The 19,919-nt window shown below is 41.2% G+C and overlaps 1 protein-coding gene across 1 annotated transcript in view; it reads right to left on the reverse strand.

Annotated features, from left to right (window-relative positions):
- The window catches only part of Egfl6 (EGF like domain multiple 6), an 81,480-nt gene that overhangs the window by 33,768 nt on the left and 27,793 nt on the right, over positions 1-19,919 (reverse strand). Inside the window, exons 4-7 of the mRNA XM_017803117.1 lie at positions 17,306-17,425; positions 14,056-14,175; positions 9,597-9,731; positions 7,460-7,582 (exon numbers count right to left, since the gene is read on the reverse strand). Of these exons, the coding sequence (XP_017658606.1) occupies positions 7,460-7,582; positions 9,597-9,731; positions 14,056-14,175; positions 17,306-17,425 (498 nt within the window). The remainder of the gene's footprint in view (positions 1-7,459; positions 7,583-9,596; positions 9,732-14,055; positions 14,176-17,305; positions 17,426-19,919) is intronic.

Raw genomic sequence — 19,919 nt, forward strand, 5'->3', positions numbered from 1 at the left:
TGCAGATATAATACTCATACACATAAATAAATAAATAAATAAATAAATAAACTGAAGGCGGTGATGCAAGATAGGCTGACCAGGTTTCAGTGGACGAACTCACACTGAGGGACATCTGGATACATAAACTTGATTTGCTAGGCCTTAACATATATGACAGAATGTATGAAATCCAGTGGGAGGGCTATGGGGGAATACAGATAAGGGAGAGGGTCTAAATATGATTAAAATATGTTGTATGAAATGTACAGACATTCAATTATATATATCAAAGAAACAAAAAACCCAAAACTGATCCTTAAAATCGCAGTTGAAGATATAGCTCAGTGGGTAGCATGCTGTCTAGCATGCACAAAGCCCTGGGTTTGATCCCAGCATGGAATATGTTGGATATGGTGGCACATGCCTGCAATCCCAGTGCTCAGGAAGCAGAAGCAGGAGGATCAGAAGTTCAAAGTGATCCTCAGCTACACAGGAAGTGCAAGGCCATCCGGGGATACATGAGATCCTGTCTCAAAAATTTAAAGGGATAGGAAAATAAGGACAACATCATAAAAAATTAATCAAATATTTTTGTGTTATAAAATATCAGGATATAAACCTGTCTAACATGAAGTAAGAAAAGACTAGTAAAACCTTAGTCAATTTACTAAATTTTACTACTTGGATAGAGTTTAGGGAGAAACAAAAGAGAAAGTAGGCATGAAATGTTATTATTATTGTTATTATTATTTTGGCTTTTTGAGACAAGATCTTATGTTGCCCAGGCTGATCTCAAATTCCCTATGTATCCAAGGATGGCCTGAAGTCCTGATCTTCCTGCCCCTATCTCCCATGTGCTGGGATTACAGGCATGCACCATTAAGCCTAGCTATAGACATGAAATCTGAGGCCTGAAAATATACTATGAGAAGAAACTGCATTGTGATTTGATTAGAATATATTTCTTGTTTTAATGTTTTAATCTCTTCTCTTGCTTCATCCCTTCTTCATTATTTGCTAATTCAGTCTGTCACCAAAGAGTAGAAAACAAAGAAGGAGAAATTCATACTATTTTGGATAATCAAAATGGGAAAGGAAAATACTTTGAAGATATATAAGTTCTTAATTAAAAGATTGCCTTTACCTTGACGTTGAGCTGAGCTTGGTAGCATAGAGTATAACATTTCTCTTTTCAAGGAAACATTCTAGTTATCTGTCATTGTGATAGCCTCTACTTAATAGGTATAAAACCAATTAATACTAATATAACTTCATTATCTTGACCCTCATGTGGCCTGTTTCAGCTCCTTTGCCAGAATGTACACACTAAGTTCCACTTATAAAGTGCTGATCACATACAGACCTTTGGAAGATCCACTGTGTAGTTCTGTCCATTATTCTTTGAAACTTTTCCAAGTACTCAGCATGGAAAATGAATAGGAAGCACTTATCTCCCATAAATTTCCTTTATTCAATCAGTAACATAAAACTAAGCACCCTTAATAATAATAAATAATGGAGAGAGGGGTTGAAATTCACCCTAGGTAAACTTAAACACCTGCTTTTGATTTTTGCCTTGAAGTTTCAGATTTTCCTATTGAAAAGAAAAATAAAATCAAAACATCACCTTTGCAGTGTCAACAATTTCATTCTCTCACTATGTAAGCAGAAATGAAAATATGTATGTAAAGATACATATGTAAATAAATTCAGTTTTATCTAGCTATTGCTGTTATTAATTTCACATAACTTATCATTGTTTTCTCTTACAAATGTCTTCCTGATTGCTTTTTAAAAAGCAGCGTCTCATATATCCTAGACTCACCAACTCATGATCCTTTCACCTCCACCTGAGTATTGGGATTACTACTCCCTGTTTATGTGGTGCTGGGGCTTGAAGCTAAGGCTTTGTACATGCCAAGCAGGTAGCCTATCAACTGAACTACAAAGTCTCTGTATTGTCTTTTTGGGAATATAAAAATGTGGGCGAAAGTTGCAGTAGAAAAGTCTTCAGCGTATTTGGGGAAAGCAAGCACAGAACTAGGAAGTTCCGAAGTCTTCAGGTTCATGGTGCAGTCTTCTGGAGATGAAAGTGACAATGTCTCTTGGGTTAGAGTTTTCTAAATGTCTACTTTATTAAAAACTTCTACCTCCCTGAAAAATCTTAATTTCTTATCTTTTTTTTTGGTCTTTTTGAGACAGGGTCTCCCTGTAGCCCCTGCTGTCCTGGAACTCACTATGTAGATGTAGACCAGGCTGGCCTTGAACTCACAGAGATCCGCCTGCCTCTGCCTCCCGATTGCTGGGGTTAAAGACGTGTGCCACCATGCCTGGCTTAATTTCTTATCTTTAGGGGAGGCTTTATTAAGAGAAGTTCACTCTGATGCGAGAATAGTTCACCTAGTAAGAATATGACTTTGCTCCATAAGCATATTTTTAATGACTAAAGAAGTTTCTTGGGGCTGGAGAGATGGCTCAGTGGTTAAGAGCACTGGCTGGTCTTACAGAAGACCTGGGTTTGTTTCCCAGCACCCACATGGCAGCAAACAACTATTTGTAACTCCAGCTCCAAGGGATCTGACACCCTCTTCTGACCTCCTCAGGCATTGCATGACAAGGGTGTACTTACATACATGCAGGCAATACACTCATACACATAAAATAAAAATAATAAATAAAAATATTAAAAAATTTGTTTTCTTTTATTTACATTTATTTATTTGTTTACTTATTTAGTGTGTTTATAGGGAGTGGTTCCTGAGATCAAACTCAGATTATCACACTTGGTAGTAAGTGCCTTTACCCACCAAGCTCTCTTGCTGGCCCAGGGAGTTGCTTGTTAATGCGAGACATAGTTCGACTGTGGTTATGGAGCCCATGCCACTATTACTCTTACTACCAGCACAGGCTTACTAAGCATTTAATATACTCTAGGATGGATGTAAGCCTTTTATGTGAACATCCATTTATTCTGTATGGATTATTTCATTTAATTATTGAACAATAGTAAGGGATGATAGCTATTTTGCATATGTGGAAACAGACATTGAAAGGTTAAATAATTGTTCTCACTCCACAGATAGCAAGCCAAGGAGCTAGAAGTCAGTCTACGGTAATTTGATTCCAGAAATTGTGCTCCTGGCTGTTAAAAAACAGTTCGGCAGTAGTTTTGACTCTTTCTGTCTCTCAATCTTTGTCCCCGCCCCCCAGTAGGCTTCTTGTAATCCAGGCTGGCCTCAACCCATCATGTAGCTTAAAATCACCTTAACCTTTTAATCCTCCTGCCTGAACTTTCACAGGGCTGGGATTACAGATGTGTGCCACCACACTCAGTTTATGGGGTACTGGGGATGGAACCCAGGGCCTTATGCATTTCAGATAAGCACTTTACCAAGTGAGTTACAGTCCTAGCCCCTCCAGACAGTTATTTCTAATTTCTTCAGTTCTTTGCCCTGCAGGTTAGGGGAGTGGTCATATAGTGGTGTGCCCGCTCAAAGAAACAGGTGTTTTCCAGAGGCTTCTATTTTTTGTACACAGTACTTTTGCATTTACCTTTATAGAATTTCAGAGTACACTATCTGACCCTCAACAGTGGATTGACATGATACTCATAACAGCAACAACCACAGCTAACTTTACTGAGCATCCACTATGTGACCAGCTGAACAAAGCTCTCTAGTTAAATGACCTCATTTCAACCCCATGATGAACTTCTGAGGGACGTTTTTGTCTTAGTCTGAGTAACCCCCCAGGTAAAGCCTGAAATAAGGATTTGGGTGCAAGTGGTTTGTTTGGGACCCGATTCCAGAAGGCAGAGTTGGGGTAGAGAGGGGACAGTGAGACAAGAAGTGGAGGGAGACAAAAGACAGTGTCCCAAGCTACAGGTAATCACTGTGGGCAATGAACTCAGTCCTGTTGGATATATCTGGGAGCCCATGCAGCATACTGGTTAGGGTTGCCCCACATACTATGAAGGGGAAGGAATGGTATTTATGTAAAGACTACACCCCCTGCCCCAGTGTGTTCTTTAAGGGATTAAGATCCAGTCCCTGCACTTGCTGAACTGGGTAGTTTCTAGAAAATACCCCCAGGCCACAAAACACAAATCGTCTACTACCCTTGGTCTAGGGTCTAAGAATGTGAATGACACTCTCTACCCTGCCTTCACAGTTCCAGGCTGGAGCTGTGAGCTTGCCTATTCCAGGCACCCACCACAGGAATATCATGAGCCCCATTTGGGGTCCAATTATGTATGTGTGTGTGTGTGTGTGTGTGTGTGTGTGTGTGTGTGTGTGCACATGGAGGACAGAAGTTGATGTCAGATGTCTTCCTTGATTGCTATCCATTTTCTATGTTGAGGCAAAGTCTCTCTCGAACCCAGAATTCACTAAGTCATCTAGATTAGCTTCTCCACTTCAAAAGCACTGGGACTACAGGCAGGCTTCCATGCCTGCCCAGTATTTTCTTGGGTTATGGGGATCTGAACTTTTGTCTCTGTGCTTATAAAGAAAGTGCTTTACCCAATGAGCCATCTTCCCAGCCCCCTGGTCCAATTCTTTGTTCTGTGCCACAAGAACCATGGAATCTTAGCAGGTGTCCTTAGGACTCTTACCCATGCTTATAACATTAGTATTGTGTAATGTGCTCCATTCTACTCTTAGATTCTTTCTAGTCAGTTTTACAAGAGACTGGAACTTCCACCCACTGATTTTAGTCTCCTTGGGAGCCAGTTTGGTTTCACATTTCTTACACTATTTCCAGGCACAATTTATGCTTCTCCACACTATTTTTCTTCAAAACAAATGTGCTGTTCTTTTGGCAGTTCTTCATAAAATTTGATTTTCAGACTCATTTCTTTGGTTGTATTCTTTTGCGTCCACTGTTGTGCAATGGTACTCAGCCATAACCCACTTGGATACTGTGAACTTTTTATCAGTGTGCCACTGAATGTCTATAATAGCACATGGTGTTTATTTTTGCATGATTGAGTAGATGCTCTGTGACAACCATTTGCATCATTAGGAGTCTTGGCTGGATGGAGGCACAGGACATGAGGCAGGTTAGGTACAACTTACAGCCGTATTTATTGGACTATGTGGGACCTTTGCCAAGGGGCATAGGAGACAGTTGACACAGGGCAGTAAACAAATTTAGGGGCAGTGTGGCAGCACATGCCTGTAATCCAAGCATTCAGAAAGCTGAGGCAGGATAGTGGTAAGTTCAAGGCTAGCCTTGGCTACATAGTGAGTACCAAACAGCCAATACTACATACCAAGGCCCTGTTTTAAAAAAGCAAACCCAGGGCCAGTGAGATGGCTCAGTGGGAAAAGGCATTCACCACACAAACCTGGTGACCTGAGTTTAATCTCTGGGACCCATATAAAGGTAGAAGGAGAGAACTGACTCCATAAGATTGTCCTCTGACCTTCACACAAGTGCCCTGGTGTGTGTACTCCTACATACATCATGCACACACAATAATAATGAATAAAAGTAATAACAATGAATACCCAAACCAACCAAACAGAACCACCACACACACACACACACACACACACACACGAGTCTAGCCACATAATGAGCCAGGATTACCAGGGACATAACTAGACGAATAAACCTGGATGCTGCCACACAATGAGCCAGGATTACCAGGGACATAACTAGACGAATAAACCTGGATGCTGATTACTATTACTGGTTATTTGAGACATGAGACAGTAGCCCACGCTGGTCTTGCACTCACCGTGTAGCCACAGATCACCTGGAACTCCCTATCTTCCTGCCTCTACCTCTCAAGTGGTGGGAGTACAGGTAAGAATCACCATATTGACTAGCTGACTTTAAACTGCAGGATTCCATTTACAAGGGGACAGCAGCACTATAAGCATAGCTGACATGACATGGCAGGTATTCTAGGTACTGGCGAAGGTTTCTATTGTTTCTCTTTCAGAATACAGAGTAGGATCATCATCACCATCATCACCTTCATGACTATCACCACCACCACTATCACCTCCATCATTATTACTTTACCCCTGAAGTTAGATTTTTTTTTTTTTTGGTCTTTTTGAGACAGGGTCTCCCTGTAGCCCCAGCTGTCCCGGAACTCACTATGTAGACCAGGCTGGCCTTGAACTCACAGAGATCCACCTGCCTCTGTTTCCCAAGTGCGGGGATTAAAGGCGTGCACTACCACACCCGGCCCGATATTCCTTTTTTAAAAAATTTTGTTTATTATTTTTATTTTTTGTGTATGCATGTATTGCCTGCATGTAGGTAAGTGCACCTCTGTTGTACAATGCCTGCGGAGGACAGAAGAGGCTGTAGGATCCGGTGGAACTGGAGTTACGGAGAGTTGTTAGCTGTCACGTGGGTGCTGGGATTCGAACATGGGTCTTCTGTAAGAACAACCAGTGTCCTTAACCGCTGAGCCATCTCTCCAGCCCCTGAAGTTATGTATTTCTAAGATGATCTAATAGGAGCTGGTATATCATTGTCCATGCTTCTTTCCCTGCTGGGAAAAACTCTTAATACCATAAGACAGCGGGGCCTCTGTCAGCTTGGATCTGTACCTAAGTGACTATATTGAGAAACATCTCTTCAAATATAACACACATGAGAAATAACCTTTTTTGTTTTAGTTGTCAACCACGTGACATTTTGTAGTTATATATGTGGTTTACCAATTTACAGTTTTAACATACCACCATTAAAGAATTCACTGGCATGAGCTATGGATCTCATTGCCATACATAAAAAAGGAATCTAGACTTTAAGATGAGAGAAGATGTGATGTCTGATGCATCCTAATTTGTCTTGGTTGTTGTAGATAAAGTTCTGATGAAAGTATGCTGTGAGCAGAAAAATAGGAAGTAAACCCCTCCCTTCCCCTTGCTGTTTCTTCAGGCTTTGTTGAGACAGGGTCTCCTGTATCCCAGGCTGGGCTCAAAATTGCTCTGTATCACAGGATTGATTTAGCTTCCTGCCAGTTTCCACAAGTGCTTGGATTACCATGCTTAGTTTATGTGGTGCTAGGGATGGAACCCAGAACTTTTTGAAAGTTAGGCAAATATTCTGCAACTGAGCTACATCCCTAGCCCCTATTATTTCTGTTTTGTTGTTGTTTATTGAGACAGGATCTCATTATGTAGCCCCATGTGACCTGAAACACGCTCTGTAGATGATACCAGGCTGGCCTCAATCTCACAGTGATCTTCCTGTCTCTGCCTCCTGAGTGCTGAGACTAAAAGCATGTGCTACCACACTTGGCCACTCTTTAAATTCTGTGCTTCCAACTTTAGTGAATATTGGAAATGAGGTCCAACTAGTAAAAGATACAAGGCTGAGGCCCAGCTAAATTTAGACAAGAGATAGAGGTAGAGCTAGAGGGAGAGAGAGAGAGAGAGAGAGAGAGAGAGAGAGAGAGAGAGAGAGAGTGGGAGAGAATGGTAAAATCACCACGAGCAATGCTACTTACCAGAACATTGAAGTCCATTGCCTTTATATCCTTGTTTACATTTGCACTTGAAGGATCCTTGGGTATTGAGGCAGTTAGCATGGGGGCTGCACGTATGGGTACTCAGAGCACATTCATTTATATCTAAAAATGTGAACACGTCAATGAACAGTAGCCTTTTCACTTGAGCAACTTCAAGGCCAACCACTCAACACCTCAGCAATCCAAGCTTTGCCTGGCTCCTGCCTGATCTATAGAGAGGGTGTTCGTAGATCACTTCCCTAGAGCAATTTCACGGTCTGATTATTAATGCTTAAAATCTGCTAAGACGTTTGGAGGTTTCCCTTTACCTTTTTCATCCATGTAATCTGGAACTAAATAACAGCATCAGAAAATAAATTCTAAATTTGGATGACTTGAGACATCTCAAAAACAAAAGACAGGATCAACCAGGAACCACTGACATCATCTGAACTCATACACATGGGCATTTTGTTCAGAACCTGCTGGGATAAAGCATCAGCCCGGTCTGAGCTGTCTGCTGGATTTAGAGGTGGAAAATTGGCCAAATTCCACCCAAGTGAGAATTTGCTTTCCTCTCCACCCCACTTTCTGCTTATGCATTTGCAGCTGTAAGCACACAAAACAGCTTATTGTTTTTAATTTAGCCGTAAAAGGAGCTCAGATGCTGATCTTTATCACTTTTTAGCTTGTCATTGATTTGTTTCCTTGTGAAGCTGTGTGTAGATTCCCCAATTGTTCTGTGGGGAGTGTCTCTGTGGTGTCAGGGAACTAGAGGACACTGTAACACAGTCATTGGATTATATAGCTGGATGGGTTGACAGGAGCGTATGGGGTCCAAGCTTATGACAAAGATGAATTTTATGAGGTTGCATTAAGTGGTCTTTGTGCTTGAGAAGATTTGAAGTGATAGCTTTGAAGGTGTCCCAAAATGGCTCAAAACCTGGCAATGGAGTGTTGCCCCAACATGATAGTTCAAGACATGTCCCAAGAAGCTCTGAGTTCAGGATTGAAAAAAATCTTATTTTCTCCAACTGTTACCTTCCCATGACATGTTTACGTACGCCATTGTCGTCAATGTCATGTGACTAGAGATCTAGGGGCAATCCACGTTTCCCTTCACTATACGATAGTACATCAAGGTGATGGAAATGCAGCCAAGGGTTCCCCAAATATCCCATCTCACAAGCTCTTCTAGGCTTGGAATCCTTCCACTAGGAGAGAAACTGTCTTACTTCATACAGATGAGACCAACAGCTGACGAATGCTAGAGTCTTAGCAGAGAATGATTTTATTTGGTGCTTGAATTATGAAAGGACTAAAAGAAGAGAGAGGAAAGAACATATGCTCTTACTTCCTTCATGCATTTTTCCTTTAAAAATTGATTTGTATGTGTGTGTGTGTGTCTATGTGAGTGTATGTGCACTGTGCATGCAGGTATGTGTACCTATGTACACAGCCAAGGCCAAAAGAGGGTGTAGGGTGTCCTCCGCTATCATTCTCCATCTATTGTTTGAGGCAGGGTCTCTCCCTGAATCTGCAGGGCTCCCATTTTCTTGACTTGGATGGGAGCCAGCAAACGCCAGTGATCCTCCTGTCTCTGCCCCCTGAAAGCTCAGGTAACAGGTGTTTTCAGGGATCTCCAGCTTGTTACATGTGTGCTGAGATCCAAACCCCAATTCCTGTGATTGCAGAGGAAGCACTCTTAACTACTGAGCCATCTCTCTGGCCACCTTTGTACAAAATTTTCTAAAGTCACTCTGCTAGTAACTGTTAGGAATAGACCACTGAGGTGTCCTAGTCTTCTTTCATCATATATAAGCATCTCTTTATTGCTCCCATTTTAGATGTGTAGTTAGAGGTAGAAGCAAACATGTAGATGGAATGAAACTTAATGAATTTAAAAAAGATCCCACAGAAATCATCTTAAGCTATGCGCCTCCATAACAGTTATATTCCTTTGTTTAAATCATTATGGACTGATGTCACTGGAGTTCCCTAAATGCCAGACACTTAAAAGAACTCTTTGCATGTTGTTAAGATGTTCAGTATAGTAGATTGAATTGACATAAACAATATCTGTAGAGAAAGCCCACAGGCTTGGAGGTAAGGTACAAAAGGAGACCCTGGATCTTACCTATACAATCATATCGGCGACGGATATATTTCAGTTCAAAACCAATGTGACATTTGCAGTAGTAGCTTCCAAATGTGTTCACACATCTTCGATGATAAGGGCAGATGGCTTTGCTAGAAGCACATTCATCGATATCTAGGGTATAAGAGCAGAAGGTGTTGGTGAGAGCAAAAAGTACTCCAATACATATACGAGCACATGTACTCCTCCAACCTCCAGCATGCACTGCACATGCATGTTTGCAGTTTCCTTGCCTGGATAAAACTATCTGGTGCCTGTATCTTATCTTATGAAAGTACTTTAGATCTTCACCAGACACACACACAGCTCTTCACTTTGTACATTTGTTTTTCCATTTTTTATTGAATTTTTGTGGATTTTATACAATATATTTTGATTACATTTAGACCCCATTCCCTAATAGCCTCTTATCATTCCTGTTCTGGATTTCATGTACTCTGTCATATGTATTAAGGCCTAGCCAGTCAAATTAGAGTCCCCAAATTTCCCTTGGTATGCATCTTTCCACTGAAGCCGGGTTAACCTATCTAGCACCACACCCTTAAAGAAAACTGACTTTCCCTCCCCAGGAGTCATTGGCTGCCTATAGTTCCTCAGCTAAGGTTGGGGCTTCTTCCCCACTTCTCCACTTCTCTGCTGGGATTTTGCCTGATTTGAGCTTGCATGGGACTTGTACATGCTGTTACCATTGCTGTGAGTTTATATGAGTAACTTCCTAGATGTCTGGAAATCTGTTTCCACTTCTGGCTCTTAGTCTTTCTGCTTGTTCTTCTGCAGTGGTCCATGAGCCTTGGGTGGTAGAGGTTTGATATAGATGTCCTATCCAAGTAGCACAGCGGTTATCATGTGCACTTAACACTGTGTGTTTTTATCACTATGCTTGTCTTTTCTTGGAGGTGTTATCCGGCTGGTTGCAATGTCATTACTTGTATTCATATCTTCTCTTTTTATATATTTTACTTATTACTTTTATTTTATGTGTATGACTGTTTTGCCTGAATATATGTAAGTGCACCATATGCATGCAGCAGAGGCCAGAAGAGGGTGTTAGATCCATTGGAACTGGATTTTCTATAGTTGTTAACTACTTTGTGGGTGCTAGGAATTAAACCCAGTTCCTCTAGAAGAATAGCAAGTGCTCTCAACCACTGAGCCGTCTGTCCAACATCTCCAACCCCATCTGCCTTTTTTTTTTTTAAAAGATAGGTTCTCCATGTATCCTGGACTGGCTTTGGATTCGATATGTAGCTGAGGGTGACCTTTAATTTCTCATCCTCTTCTTTTCACTTGCTAAGTACTGAGATTACAGATGTGCACCACCACATCTGGTTTATGTGGTACTGGAATTGTAACCCAGGGCTTTGTGCATGTTAGGCATGTCCACTACCAACTGAGGTACCTCCACAGCTCTCACATTTGCTTTTGTGTTATGCCCCAGCTGTTCTGGGACAGTGTGTGCATGTGACACTTGGAACTGTACATTACATGTGTACTGCGTGAATAAATATTTTCCTCAGTTACTAATTATATTGTATAACCTACCGTTCTTGAAAGTAGAATCAGCTACACTCAGAGCAAACCAAATACACAAAGTTAAGACTTGCATTTTGCAAAAGCATTAAACAGCAAGCTTCTCTTAAACTCCAATAGAACTGAATCAAGTCATTATGCTTGTGTAAGACTGCAGTTCTACCTAAGTTGTGAATCATGTATAATTGTGTAATGAGGCAATTTTAGCCAATAAGCATGTTCCTTTTCTACCAAGAGACTGATGTTACACAGAGTGCTGGCAGCTATGCTGACCAATCCACTAAGACTCAGGCATTGCTGTTCTTCCAGATAACAAATAGGCGGGCCTTGGGTTAAATATGCAACTTGATGCTGGCTTATTGCTTTCATTGCATTCTTTTCTTCTTTTTTGGTGCTGTGGATCAAACTGAGGGTCACATGCATGCAAGGCAAGCAGTCTACCAGTTGAGTTATCACCTCAGCTCTTCTGTTGCATTGTTAAAAAAATCAGAAATAAGTATTGGTTTGGTCAAAGTTATTGTTCAGTGATCATTTTCATTAGCATCATCTCTCCCTTTTGGTTAAAATGGCATCCAACCAAAGAGGTAAGTAAAGATCTGAATTAAGTTTGGGCAATATTTAGCTATATCAGGTGAATCATACACTAAAAGATACTAAATTCTGTGAACCCAATTAAATATTTGATTACCATCAAATGAAGACAGAATTCAATACACACGCATATCTTAAATGTTTCACTGACTTAGGACCTACATGGCTGAATATAAATGCAGTTCCATATATATTCAATATATATATATTAAAAAATAGATGCAGTTTCTCAAATTATATCTATTTAAGATAAATTTCCAGAATCTTGACTGAAAAGTATTTCTATTACATTGAAGGAGTAAAGTTATAAAATCATATTTCTATTTGCTTGTTTAAATACAAGAAACAAAGATCTTCAGTGTTCTGGGTTCATTTGCTATCCCTTATTGAGGCTGTGTGTTCACCTGATCTAAATATTGTGTATATTTCATGCAATACAATTGTTAGGAGTACATATAGTTTTATAGTTGAACATCATTCAAATTCACAAAGTAACCAAAGTGCAAAAGTGGGTAAAATGGTGTTTTGGCCACTGAGGGTGCCTCATCCATAGCCCCCCTGCCATCAATATATCCATACCTGCCATAAGTTGCCTACTAGGCTAGTGACATTCTGTTCTGCTCTTCTCCTGGACCAGACTGGGGGAACTGGGGAGTCTAACCCTGGAGCAACCTCCCATGAGTGAAGAGGACAGGATGATGGAGAGATGCCCAGCACCCTTGCTCCAGAGCAAAAATCTAGAGGTACTTTGTTGTCAGTGGTGTGGTTTAAATGTAAAATATCTGTTACAGGCTCCCATGTTTGAACACTTGGTCCCTAGGTGGTGGTAGTGTTTGGGAAGATTGTGGGGCCATTAGGAGATGGAGATTTTCTGGAGGAAGTGAGTCACTGGAGGCAGGCCTTGAGATTTCATAGCCTGGTCCCACTTCTGGTAAGCCCTTTTTTCCTGATTGAGGATGTAATGTGACCAGCTGCATCATCTCACGTTCCTGCTGTTATGCTTTTCCCACTTTGAGAGTCTATAACCTTGCAGACTGTAAGTCAGAATAAACCCTTTCTCCCTTAAGTTGCTTCTTGTCAAATATTTCATCACCGCAGTGAGAAAAACAACTAATGCATTTGCTTTCCTGGAGGCAACCAGAGCTCACCGAACCTGCTCACTGAATTCACATGGCATGGGTACCTTCTTTTCCTTGGGTCACATTCTAAGTCCTCAACCAGTGTTTCCTGGGATCACCTCCTGAATCAACTATTTGCTCAGCTTCTGTGGACCCAGAAACTAAGCTATGAAATAGGACAAGGGCAAACAAGGGGTCAAAGTTCTAGGTCACAGATTTGATTAAATTCCCAGGTAGAAATGAAGGGCTTGAATGCCCCTTGATGAGCATTGATTTATGTGCTCATTTAGTCTAGTTAGAATAAGGATGCACTGTCTAGTTTACATAATTTAAAGCATGTTTTTTTCCTGAGATGGAGTCTCATGTACCCCATGAACTTGCTGTGTAGCTGAAGATGTCCTTGAACTTCCAATTTTCTTGCTATTGACTCTGGAGTGCTGAGATTACAGGTATACTCCACCATGCCTGGTTTATGTGGTGATGAGGATAGAACCCAGGGCTTTATGCATGCTAGCTAAGCACTCTACCAACTAGGCTATATCCCCAGCCCCTAGAGCAAGTTTTAAAGAGAATATGAAATAGTGTCTAAATTGGTGTCCTAAACATTATAAGAGGCATATAGTATTTTCACTAATGTAATTCTAGTGGGAAGAGTAAATCCATTTTTTTCCAGGAAAATGTTAACTAGAAGTTGAAATAAGTTTCAATGGCTCATAAGATCTAACTTGTTGAATGAATGATGGAGTGTCTGTTGGATGTCAATTGAAGATACGCAGGGAAATATAGTGAAATAAGAATAATCTTTATCCTTACCCATATGGCATTGGGCAACATAGAATACTAGAAGAATGTTTTTTACATCCTCCTCAAAGCACGTGTAGAAGTTAGGCGTGGTGGTGCATGCCTTTAATCCCAGCACTTGGGATTAAATCCCAGAGGCTCTTTGTGAGATCTTGGCCAGCCTGGTTCACATGGTGAGTTCCAGGAGTGTTGGGGCTATAGGGAGACCGTGTCTCAAAAAAAAGATAAAAAAGTGTGTGTAGAGCATAAATGGCTAAAGATAACTCAGAAATAGAGATATGTACTTTTAAAAATTCATAGCGTCTAGTCAGCAAGCCCATTGTGATGACTGAAAAAGGAGTTCAGTGAGGAGGAGAGTCACGGAGGAGGGGAAATGGAAGCAACAGCTGCTATTTTACCTATGCAGACTCTTCCATTTGGGCCTAAGCGGAGTCCTGGTGATGGACACACACAACGTGGCCCTTCCTCAGTGTCTTCGCAGCCATACTGGCAATTTGTCTTGGCACACGTCCTAGAGTCTGCAAAAGTAGACAAAGATTAGCTAAGAAACTCTCTCCCAATTCTGGGATGTTAAATGTAATAGGTCATAAGACAGGCTTCACTGAGTCCCAAATGGAAAGCCATTAAGAATCTGGGCTGGAGCCCTGGCTGAATGATAAAAGGGGGCAGGAATGAAAGAAACATTGGTTCATTAAATCACCTCTATCTCCTTTGTTTTGCTTACTTTAATGTGGGCATGTCATATGGAGCTGAGGTCATATGATACTATGTATAGGGTCATAAGTTTGAGAATAAATTCAATACTCTGAGGACAGTGGGGACTGAGTCCTTGTTGAGCTACCCTGACATTTAATATATGACATGCTTTTGTTGGATTTTCCTTTACTTATTGCTTTGCATGAATTATTTCACAAAATGTACCTATTTAGTGAAGGTTCAATATATGTGGGCCATAACGCATGAGGGCTAAAAGCAATCTCTCTTTCTCTCCTCTCTCTCTCTCTCTCTCTCTCTCTCTCTCTCTCTCTCTGCATGTGCATGTGTGAGCACGCCCTTGAATGTCTATGCATGTGAGTGCAGGTGTGTACATGCCACAGTGATTGTGTGGAGGTCAGAAGATAACCTTGGGTGTCAGTCGTCACCTTCCACCTTGTTTGAGACAGGGCCACTTTGTTGCTTTTTCCTCTGTGTACTACTCGAGGCAGCTGACCCACAAGCTTCTGGGGGTTTGCCTATCTCTACACAGAGCTCCTCATAGGAGCTCTGGGACTGCGCTATGTGTCTAGATTTTACATAGGTTCTGGGGATTTGAACTCAGCTCTTCACGGTTGCAGGGCAAGTGCTTTTATCTATGGAGGCATCTCCCTACTTCCTTTTTATGCTCTCAGCCCAGTGATCACAACCAGAATTCTGGTCCATATACTTCCTCCATCCAACTATTTCCATAACATATCAGTGACCCAGAAGGACCAAAGGCCAGGATGAACAAAATCAGTCCTCAGGTTGAGGGCTATGCTTTAGGCTATAAATGCGGAGGTGCCCATGTAGAGGAAAAAGTGCAAGCGATCAAGACTTAAGGTAATGAAACAAATACCTACTGATGCTTATATTACTCATTTCTTTTCTCTTTAGTTATCTTCTTTTAAACTTAGTCATTAAAATTAACATAACTCTATCCTTCCATTTGGAGAAAGATATCTTTTTTGGCACTGAATGAGCTCTCTTGGAATGTTTCAGAATCATCCATTAGCATCGATCTTTTAAAAAAATGTAAGTGGTCACTGTAAAAGCATAAATAAGTGTTCCCTTTGGGAAAGGAAGTTCTGGCCAAATTCTGTTTGGTGGTAGTCACAAGGGTGCTTGCTTTACAAGAATTCATTAGGCTCTGTGTTTGTTTCATGTGGGTTTCTGTTTAATTTATAAGAATAAAGATATTTGTAAAAGATACTCTAAATGTCTGTGTTATGTCTTAAGCTTGCTTGCTAAGGGAGGATCTGAGTAACTGGTAATGTAGGGACAGGATGAGGAGGATGAGACAGGGTCATCCAGAATGCACTCAGCAAGATTGCGTGACCTTCGATAAGCCCAGGATGGGCTAGGAGTCTGTGTGACTGCATCCCCAGGAAATTGGCTGAAGGCACAGGGCCTGTTGGAGGCAGTAGGGGAGGGGAAACTCAGATGGAGAGAGAGGAGGGGAGGAGAAAAGCAGGCAAGGAGGGTAGCTTTGTCTTTCAGTTGGAACATAAAACTTAAAAAGCCTTTCCTCTCAAGAAATGAATGGACAGACACACTCACCCTCCCACAGGACATGGGTTTCATTATCACAGAAGAACCTTTCTTTTCAGGGATGTGAGTCAGAATACATTTCCAATGAGACTCACTAATCTCTGGGAGTGGGGCAAGGGGCGTGAGAAAGGTAGCTGGTGGGGAGGATTGATGTCCTGGGATGGCGTAGAAATTTATCACCTCCCTTTACTCACCATGCTTAGTTCCATGATGAAACCCAACCGGTCTCTGAGTATAGATAGAGAGATGTAATTGATTTTCCCCAGTTGGCCTTTGTTAAATTATAAAGCAAGTGTCCATAGAGACAGAAAGAAGATTCCTGGCTGCTGAAGGCAGCAAGCAGTGGCTGCTAATGGTTCAGTTTGTTTTCTAAAAAAGGTTTTATTTTACATTTTATTTCTTAAAACACGTGCACATGCATGTGTTTGTCCAATTGCATGCAGTGGCACATGTGTGCAGGTCAGAAGACAACTTTCAGAAGTCGTTCTAGCCTTCCACCTTGTTGAGGCTAGGTGTCTTATTAAGCCTGTCCCTACACTGTGTATGCCTAGAGAGTTTCCTACTCATTCTCCAGTCTCTACTTCACATCTCAAGTAGGGCTACTCTTATTACAGATGTGAGCCATCAATTCAGGCTTCTGGGCATTGAACTTAGGTGTTCAGGTTTTCTCGGGAAGTACTTTTACTCAAGGAACTATTTCACTTGCACAATGGTTGGGCTTTTGGGGTGATGGAGATGTTCTGGAACTTGATTGTGGTGCTGGTTGCAGAACATTGTGAAGGTAGCGAGTGCCATGGAATTGATCACATTTGGATTGTTAAAATGGTGAAATTATCATATGTATATTTTATCATAATTTAAAAGAAGTACCCAAAGAGATTTCAATCTAAGGTGATGTTAAAGACTTTTTGTGTGTGTGAGGCAGGGTCTTATGTATCCAGAGGTTGGCCTCAAATTTGATATATAGGTGAGGATAACCTTGAACTCTTGAGTCCCTCTGCCTCCGCCTCCTGAGCACTGGAATTATAGGCACATACCACCAATTGTAGTGCTGGAGATTGAACCCAGGGCTTTGTGCATGCTAGGCAAGCACTCTACTAACTAAGTAACATCTTCAGGTTGAGATACATTTTTTAAAAAATCACTCAAAGCTAGACATGGTAATGTGCATGCCTATAATCCAAGCACTCAACAGGTAGATCTCTGTGAATTTGAGGCCAACCTAGTCTACATAGTGAGATCCAGGTCAGCCAGGGCTACATAGTAAGACCCTGTCTCAAAAAAATCACTCAATCCAGTCATTTCCCATGCATCAAATATCAAAAGGCTTGCCTTAAATATTATGGGGATGCTGAAACTTACTGGAGCATGTGGCGTCTGGTAGGAGCATGTGGCCACTGAGGCAAAAGCATTTGTAACTGCCATGTGTATTTACACACCTGTGTTGGCATGGTCGGGGCTTCACTCCACACTCATTCACATCTGTAGGGGCAGTTATAAAAAGGAGAAAGTTAACTGAGGTGGAAAACATCCAAATGATAGAGAGGAGATGACAATCTTGGGAAGGTCAAGGGGGGTAGGCCTCCATGTACCCCACTGCTTACCTCCTCTCAAACCATCAAATTCCATTTGGAAGGATTGGTGAGAATGCAGAGCAAATGGAATGCATATTACTACAAACACTTTGGAAAACTACAGTTAGAAATAGGTTTGCCTATGACCTAGCAACTCCAGTCAGTGAGAGGTGACCAATAGAAATGTCAATTGTCTTCATACCACATACAAAAACATACTAAGATGGTAACAAAAACACGAGGCTTAGAAGCACCCAATCCAAATTAATTGGAATACATCTCAACAGGATGGATATATGATGTGACTATTATACAGAAATTAAATTGAACAAACTACAACTATAGGCAACAGTGGATAATTCTCACAGATGCCAAGCAGAATAAACTGGATACATACGTCACACACATATATACTGTATTGATTTCATTTATATAAACTTCAGGAAAACAGATCTGTGGTAGATGAAGTTAAGATTGCATTTCTTTTTTTTTCTTTTAACACCCCCCCACACACACCCCCACCCACACACACCGGTCAGGGTCTCACATTGTAGCTTAGGCTGAAACTTACTATGCAGCCGAGGCTGGCCTTGAACTCAAAGTAAGTCTCCTGTCTCAGCCTCCCCACAGTTAAATATCATAGGCACGAAAACCATGCCTGGCCATGCTTTTCTTGTTGGGGGCAGAAGTAGTTAGACGGGCAGTTGGCTGAGGCAGGGAGTGGGGAGGGGGCTGCAGAGTATATTCTTTTTTCATTTGAATACCAGTTTGTAGGATGTTTGTGTCAATTTATTAAGTTGTATATTTTTTATTAAAATTACTTTATGTATTATTATTATCAGTGTGTGTGTGTGTGTGAGTGTGTGTGTGTGTGTGTGTGTGTGTGTGAATGTGAGTGCCATGGTACATGAGAGGTCAGAGGACAATTTTCAGAAGTTGGTTCTCTCCTATTGTGGGTTCTGGGGATCAAACTCAAGTTGTCATTCTTGTGTCTGCCAAGCTAGCTCACTGGACCAAGTTGTGTGATTTTGATATATGTACAAGGTATTTTTGCCTTTAATGCTTTCCAAAACACTTTATGACAGCAATGTCATGATTTGGGATGGCTCCAGACTGGGCCAACTGTCATAGTTCAGACGGTTCTAGAGAGAATCCTGGCAGGCAGGTAGTGAAGTTGGAGCACATTTAAATACATGTGAACGTGTTTAATGGGTATGATAAGTGATAAGACATGCTTACAAAGCTGTGGGTACAGTTCAAGCCTGAACTTATAAACAAAACAAAATACAAATGCCCAAAGAATAAAAGCCTGGGGTGATAAATGCTCCATGCTAGCCATATAATATGATGAGGGTATCTTTTTTTCTGTATATTTCAGTGTTGTCTGAGAAAAGGTTTAAACATTAATGATAAATAACATTCTCTTAAAATAAGAAAAGTATATAGGAGGTGCGCTGGTAGAGTGTTTGCCTAGCATGCACTAAGCCCTGCTTCAAGTCCCAGCACTGCATAAAGCGGGCATAGTGGCATATGCCTGTAATCCCAGCACTCAGGTGATAGAGGCAGGAGGATCAGGAGTTCAAGGTCATCCTAAACCCAAGATACATGAAACCTTGTCTCAGAAAAGAAAAAAAAAGACACAGGAGTGAAAAATATCTTTAAAGAAGAGGGATTGTGGGGACTGGAGAGGTGGCTCAATGGTTAAGAGAATTGCCTGCTCTTGCAGAGGACCCAGGTTTGATTCCCAGCACTAACATGGTGGCTAACAACCATCTGTGACTCCAGTTCTGGGGGATCTAATCGATCCCCTCTTCTGAACTCCACAGGCATTGCACAACATGGGTGCACTTAAATACACACAGACAACACACTCATACACATAAAATAAAAATAATAAATAAATAAATAAATAAATAAAAATGAATACTATTAAAAGGGATTGTGGTAAAAGGATTTTTGGAAATATGATCATGGGAGCACAGTCATTATAACTCCCCCAGGGAAGATACAGAAAGAAAAAAAACCATGTAAGACAAAAAAATGTAACTAGCAGCAGGCAGAGTGTGCCCTTGAAAAGAAAAAAAAAGTATCTGCTTCTGCTTTTGAAAAGTTCAGTGTATGAGGATTTTCTAACACTTGAAACTTCCTTCTCCATTGCCTGTCCCCTCCACCCTATCGACGTTCCTCACAGACTCCAACCTCTCTATAGCAGAGAAATTGAAAAGGGTTGACTGGACATAATGGGAAATCCAGGATAACCCATCACGGGCCCACTCACTCATCTCCTGGAAAGAGGATTTTTGGGAAAGACATCAGTTGAGGGATGAGGCTTATTGCTACAAGTGGATATATGTGGCCTTTGATCAGGCTGCCATGGGGCAGAGAGGCTGTGGAGGAAGAGA

This window comes from Nannospalax galili, unplaced genomic scaffold (assembly GCF_000622305.1).
Source record: "Nannospalax galili isolate Female #2095 unplaced genomic scaffold, S.galili_v1.0 scaffold606, whole genome shotgun sequence".
Taxonomy (NCBI): Eukaryota; Metazoa; Chordata; class Mammalia; order Rodentia; family Spalacidae; genus Nannospalax; species Nannospalax galili.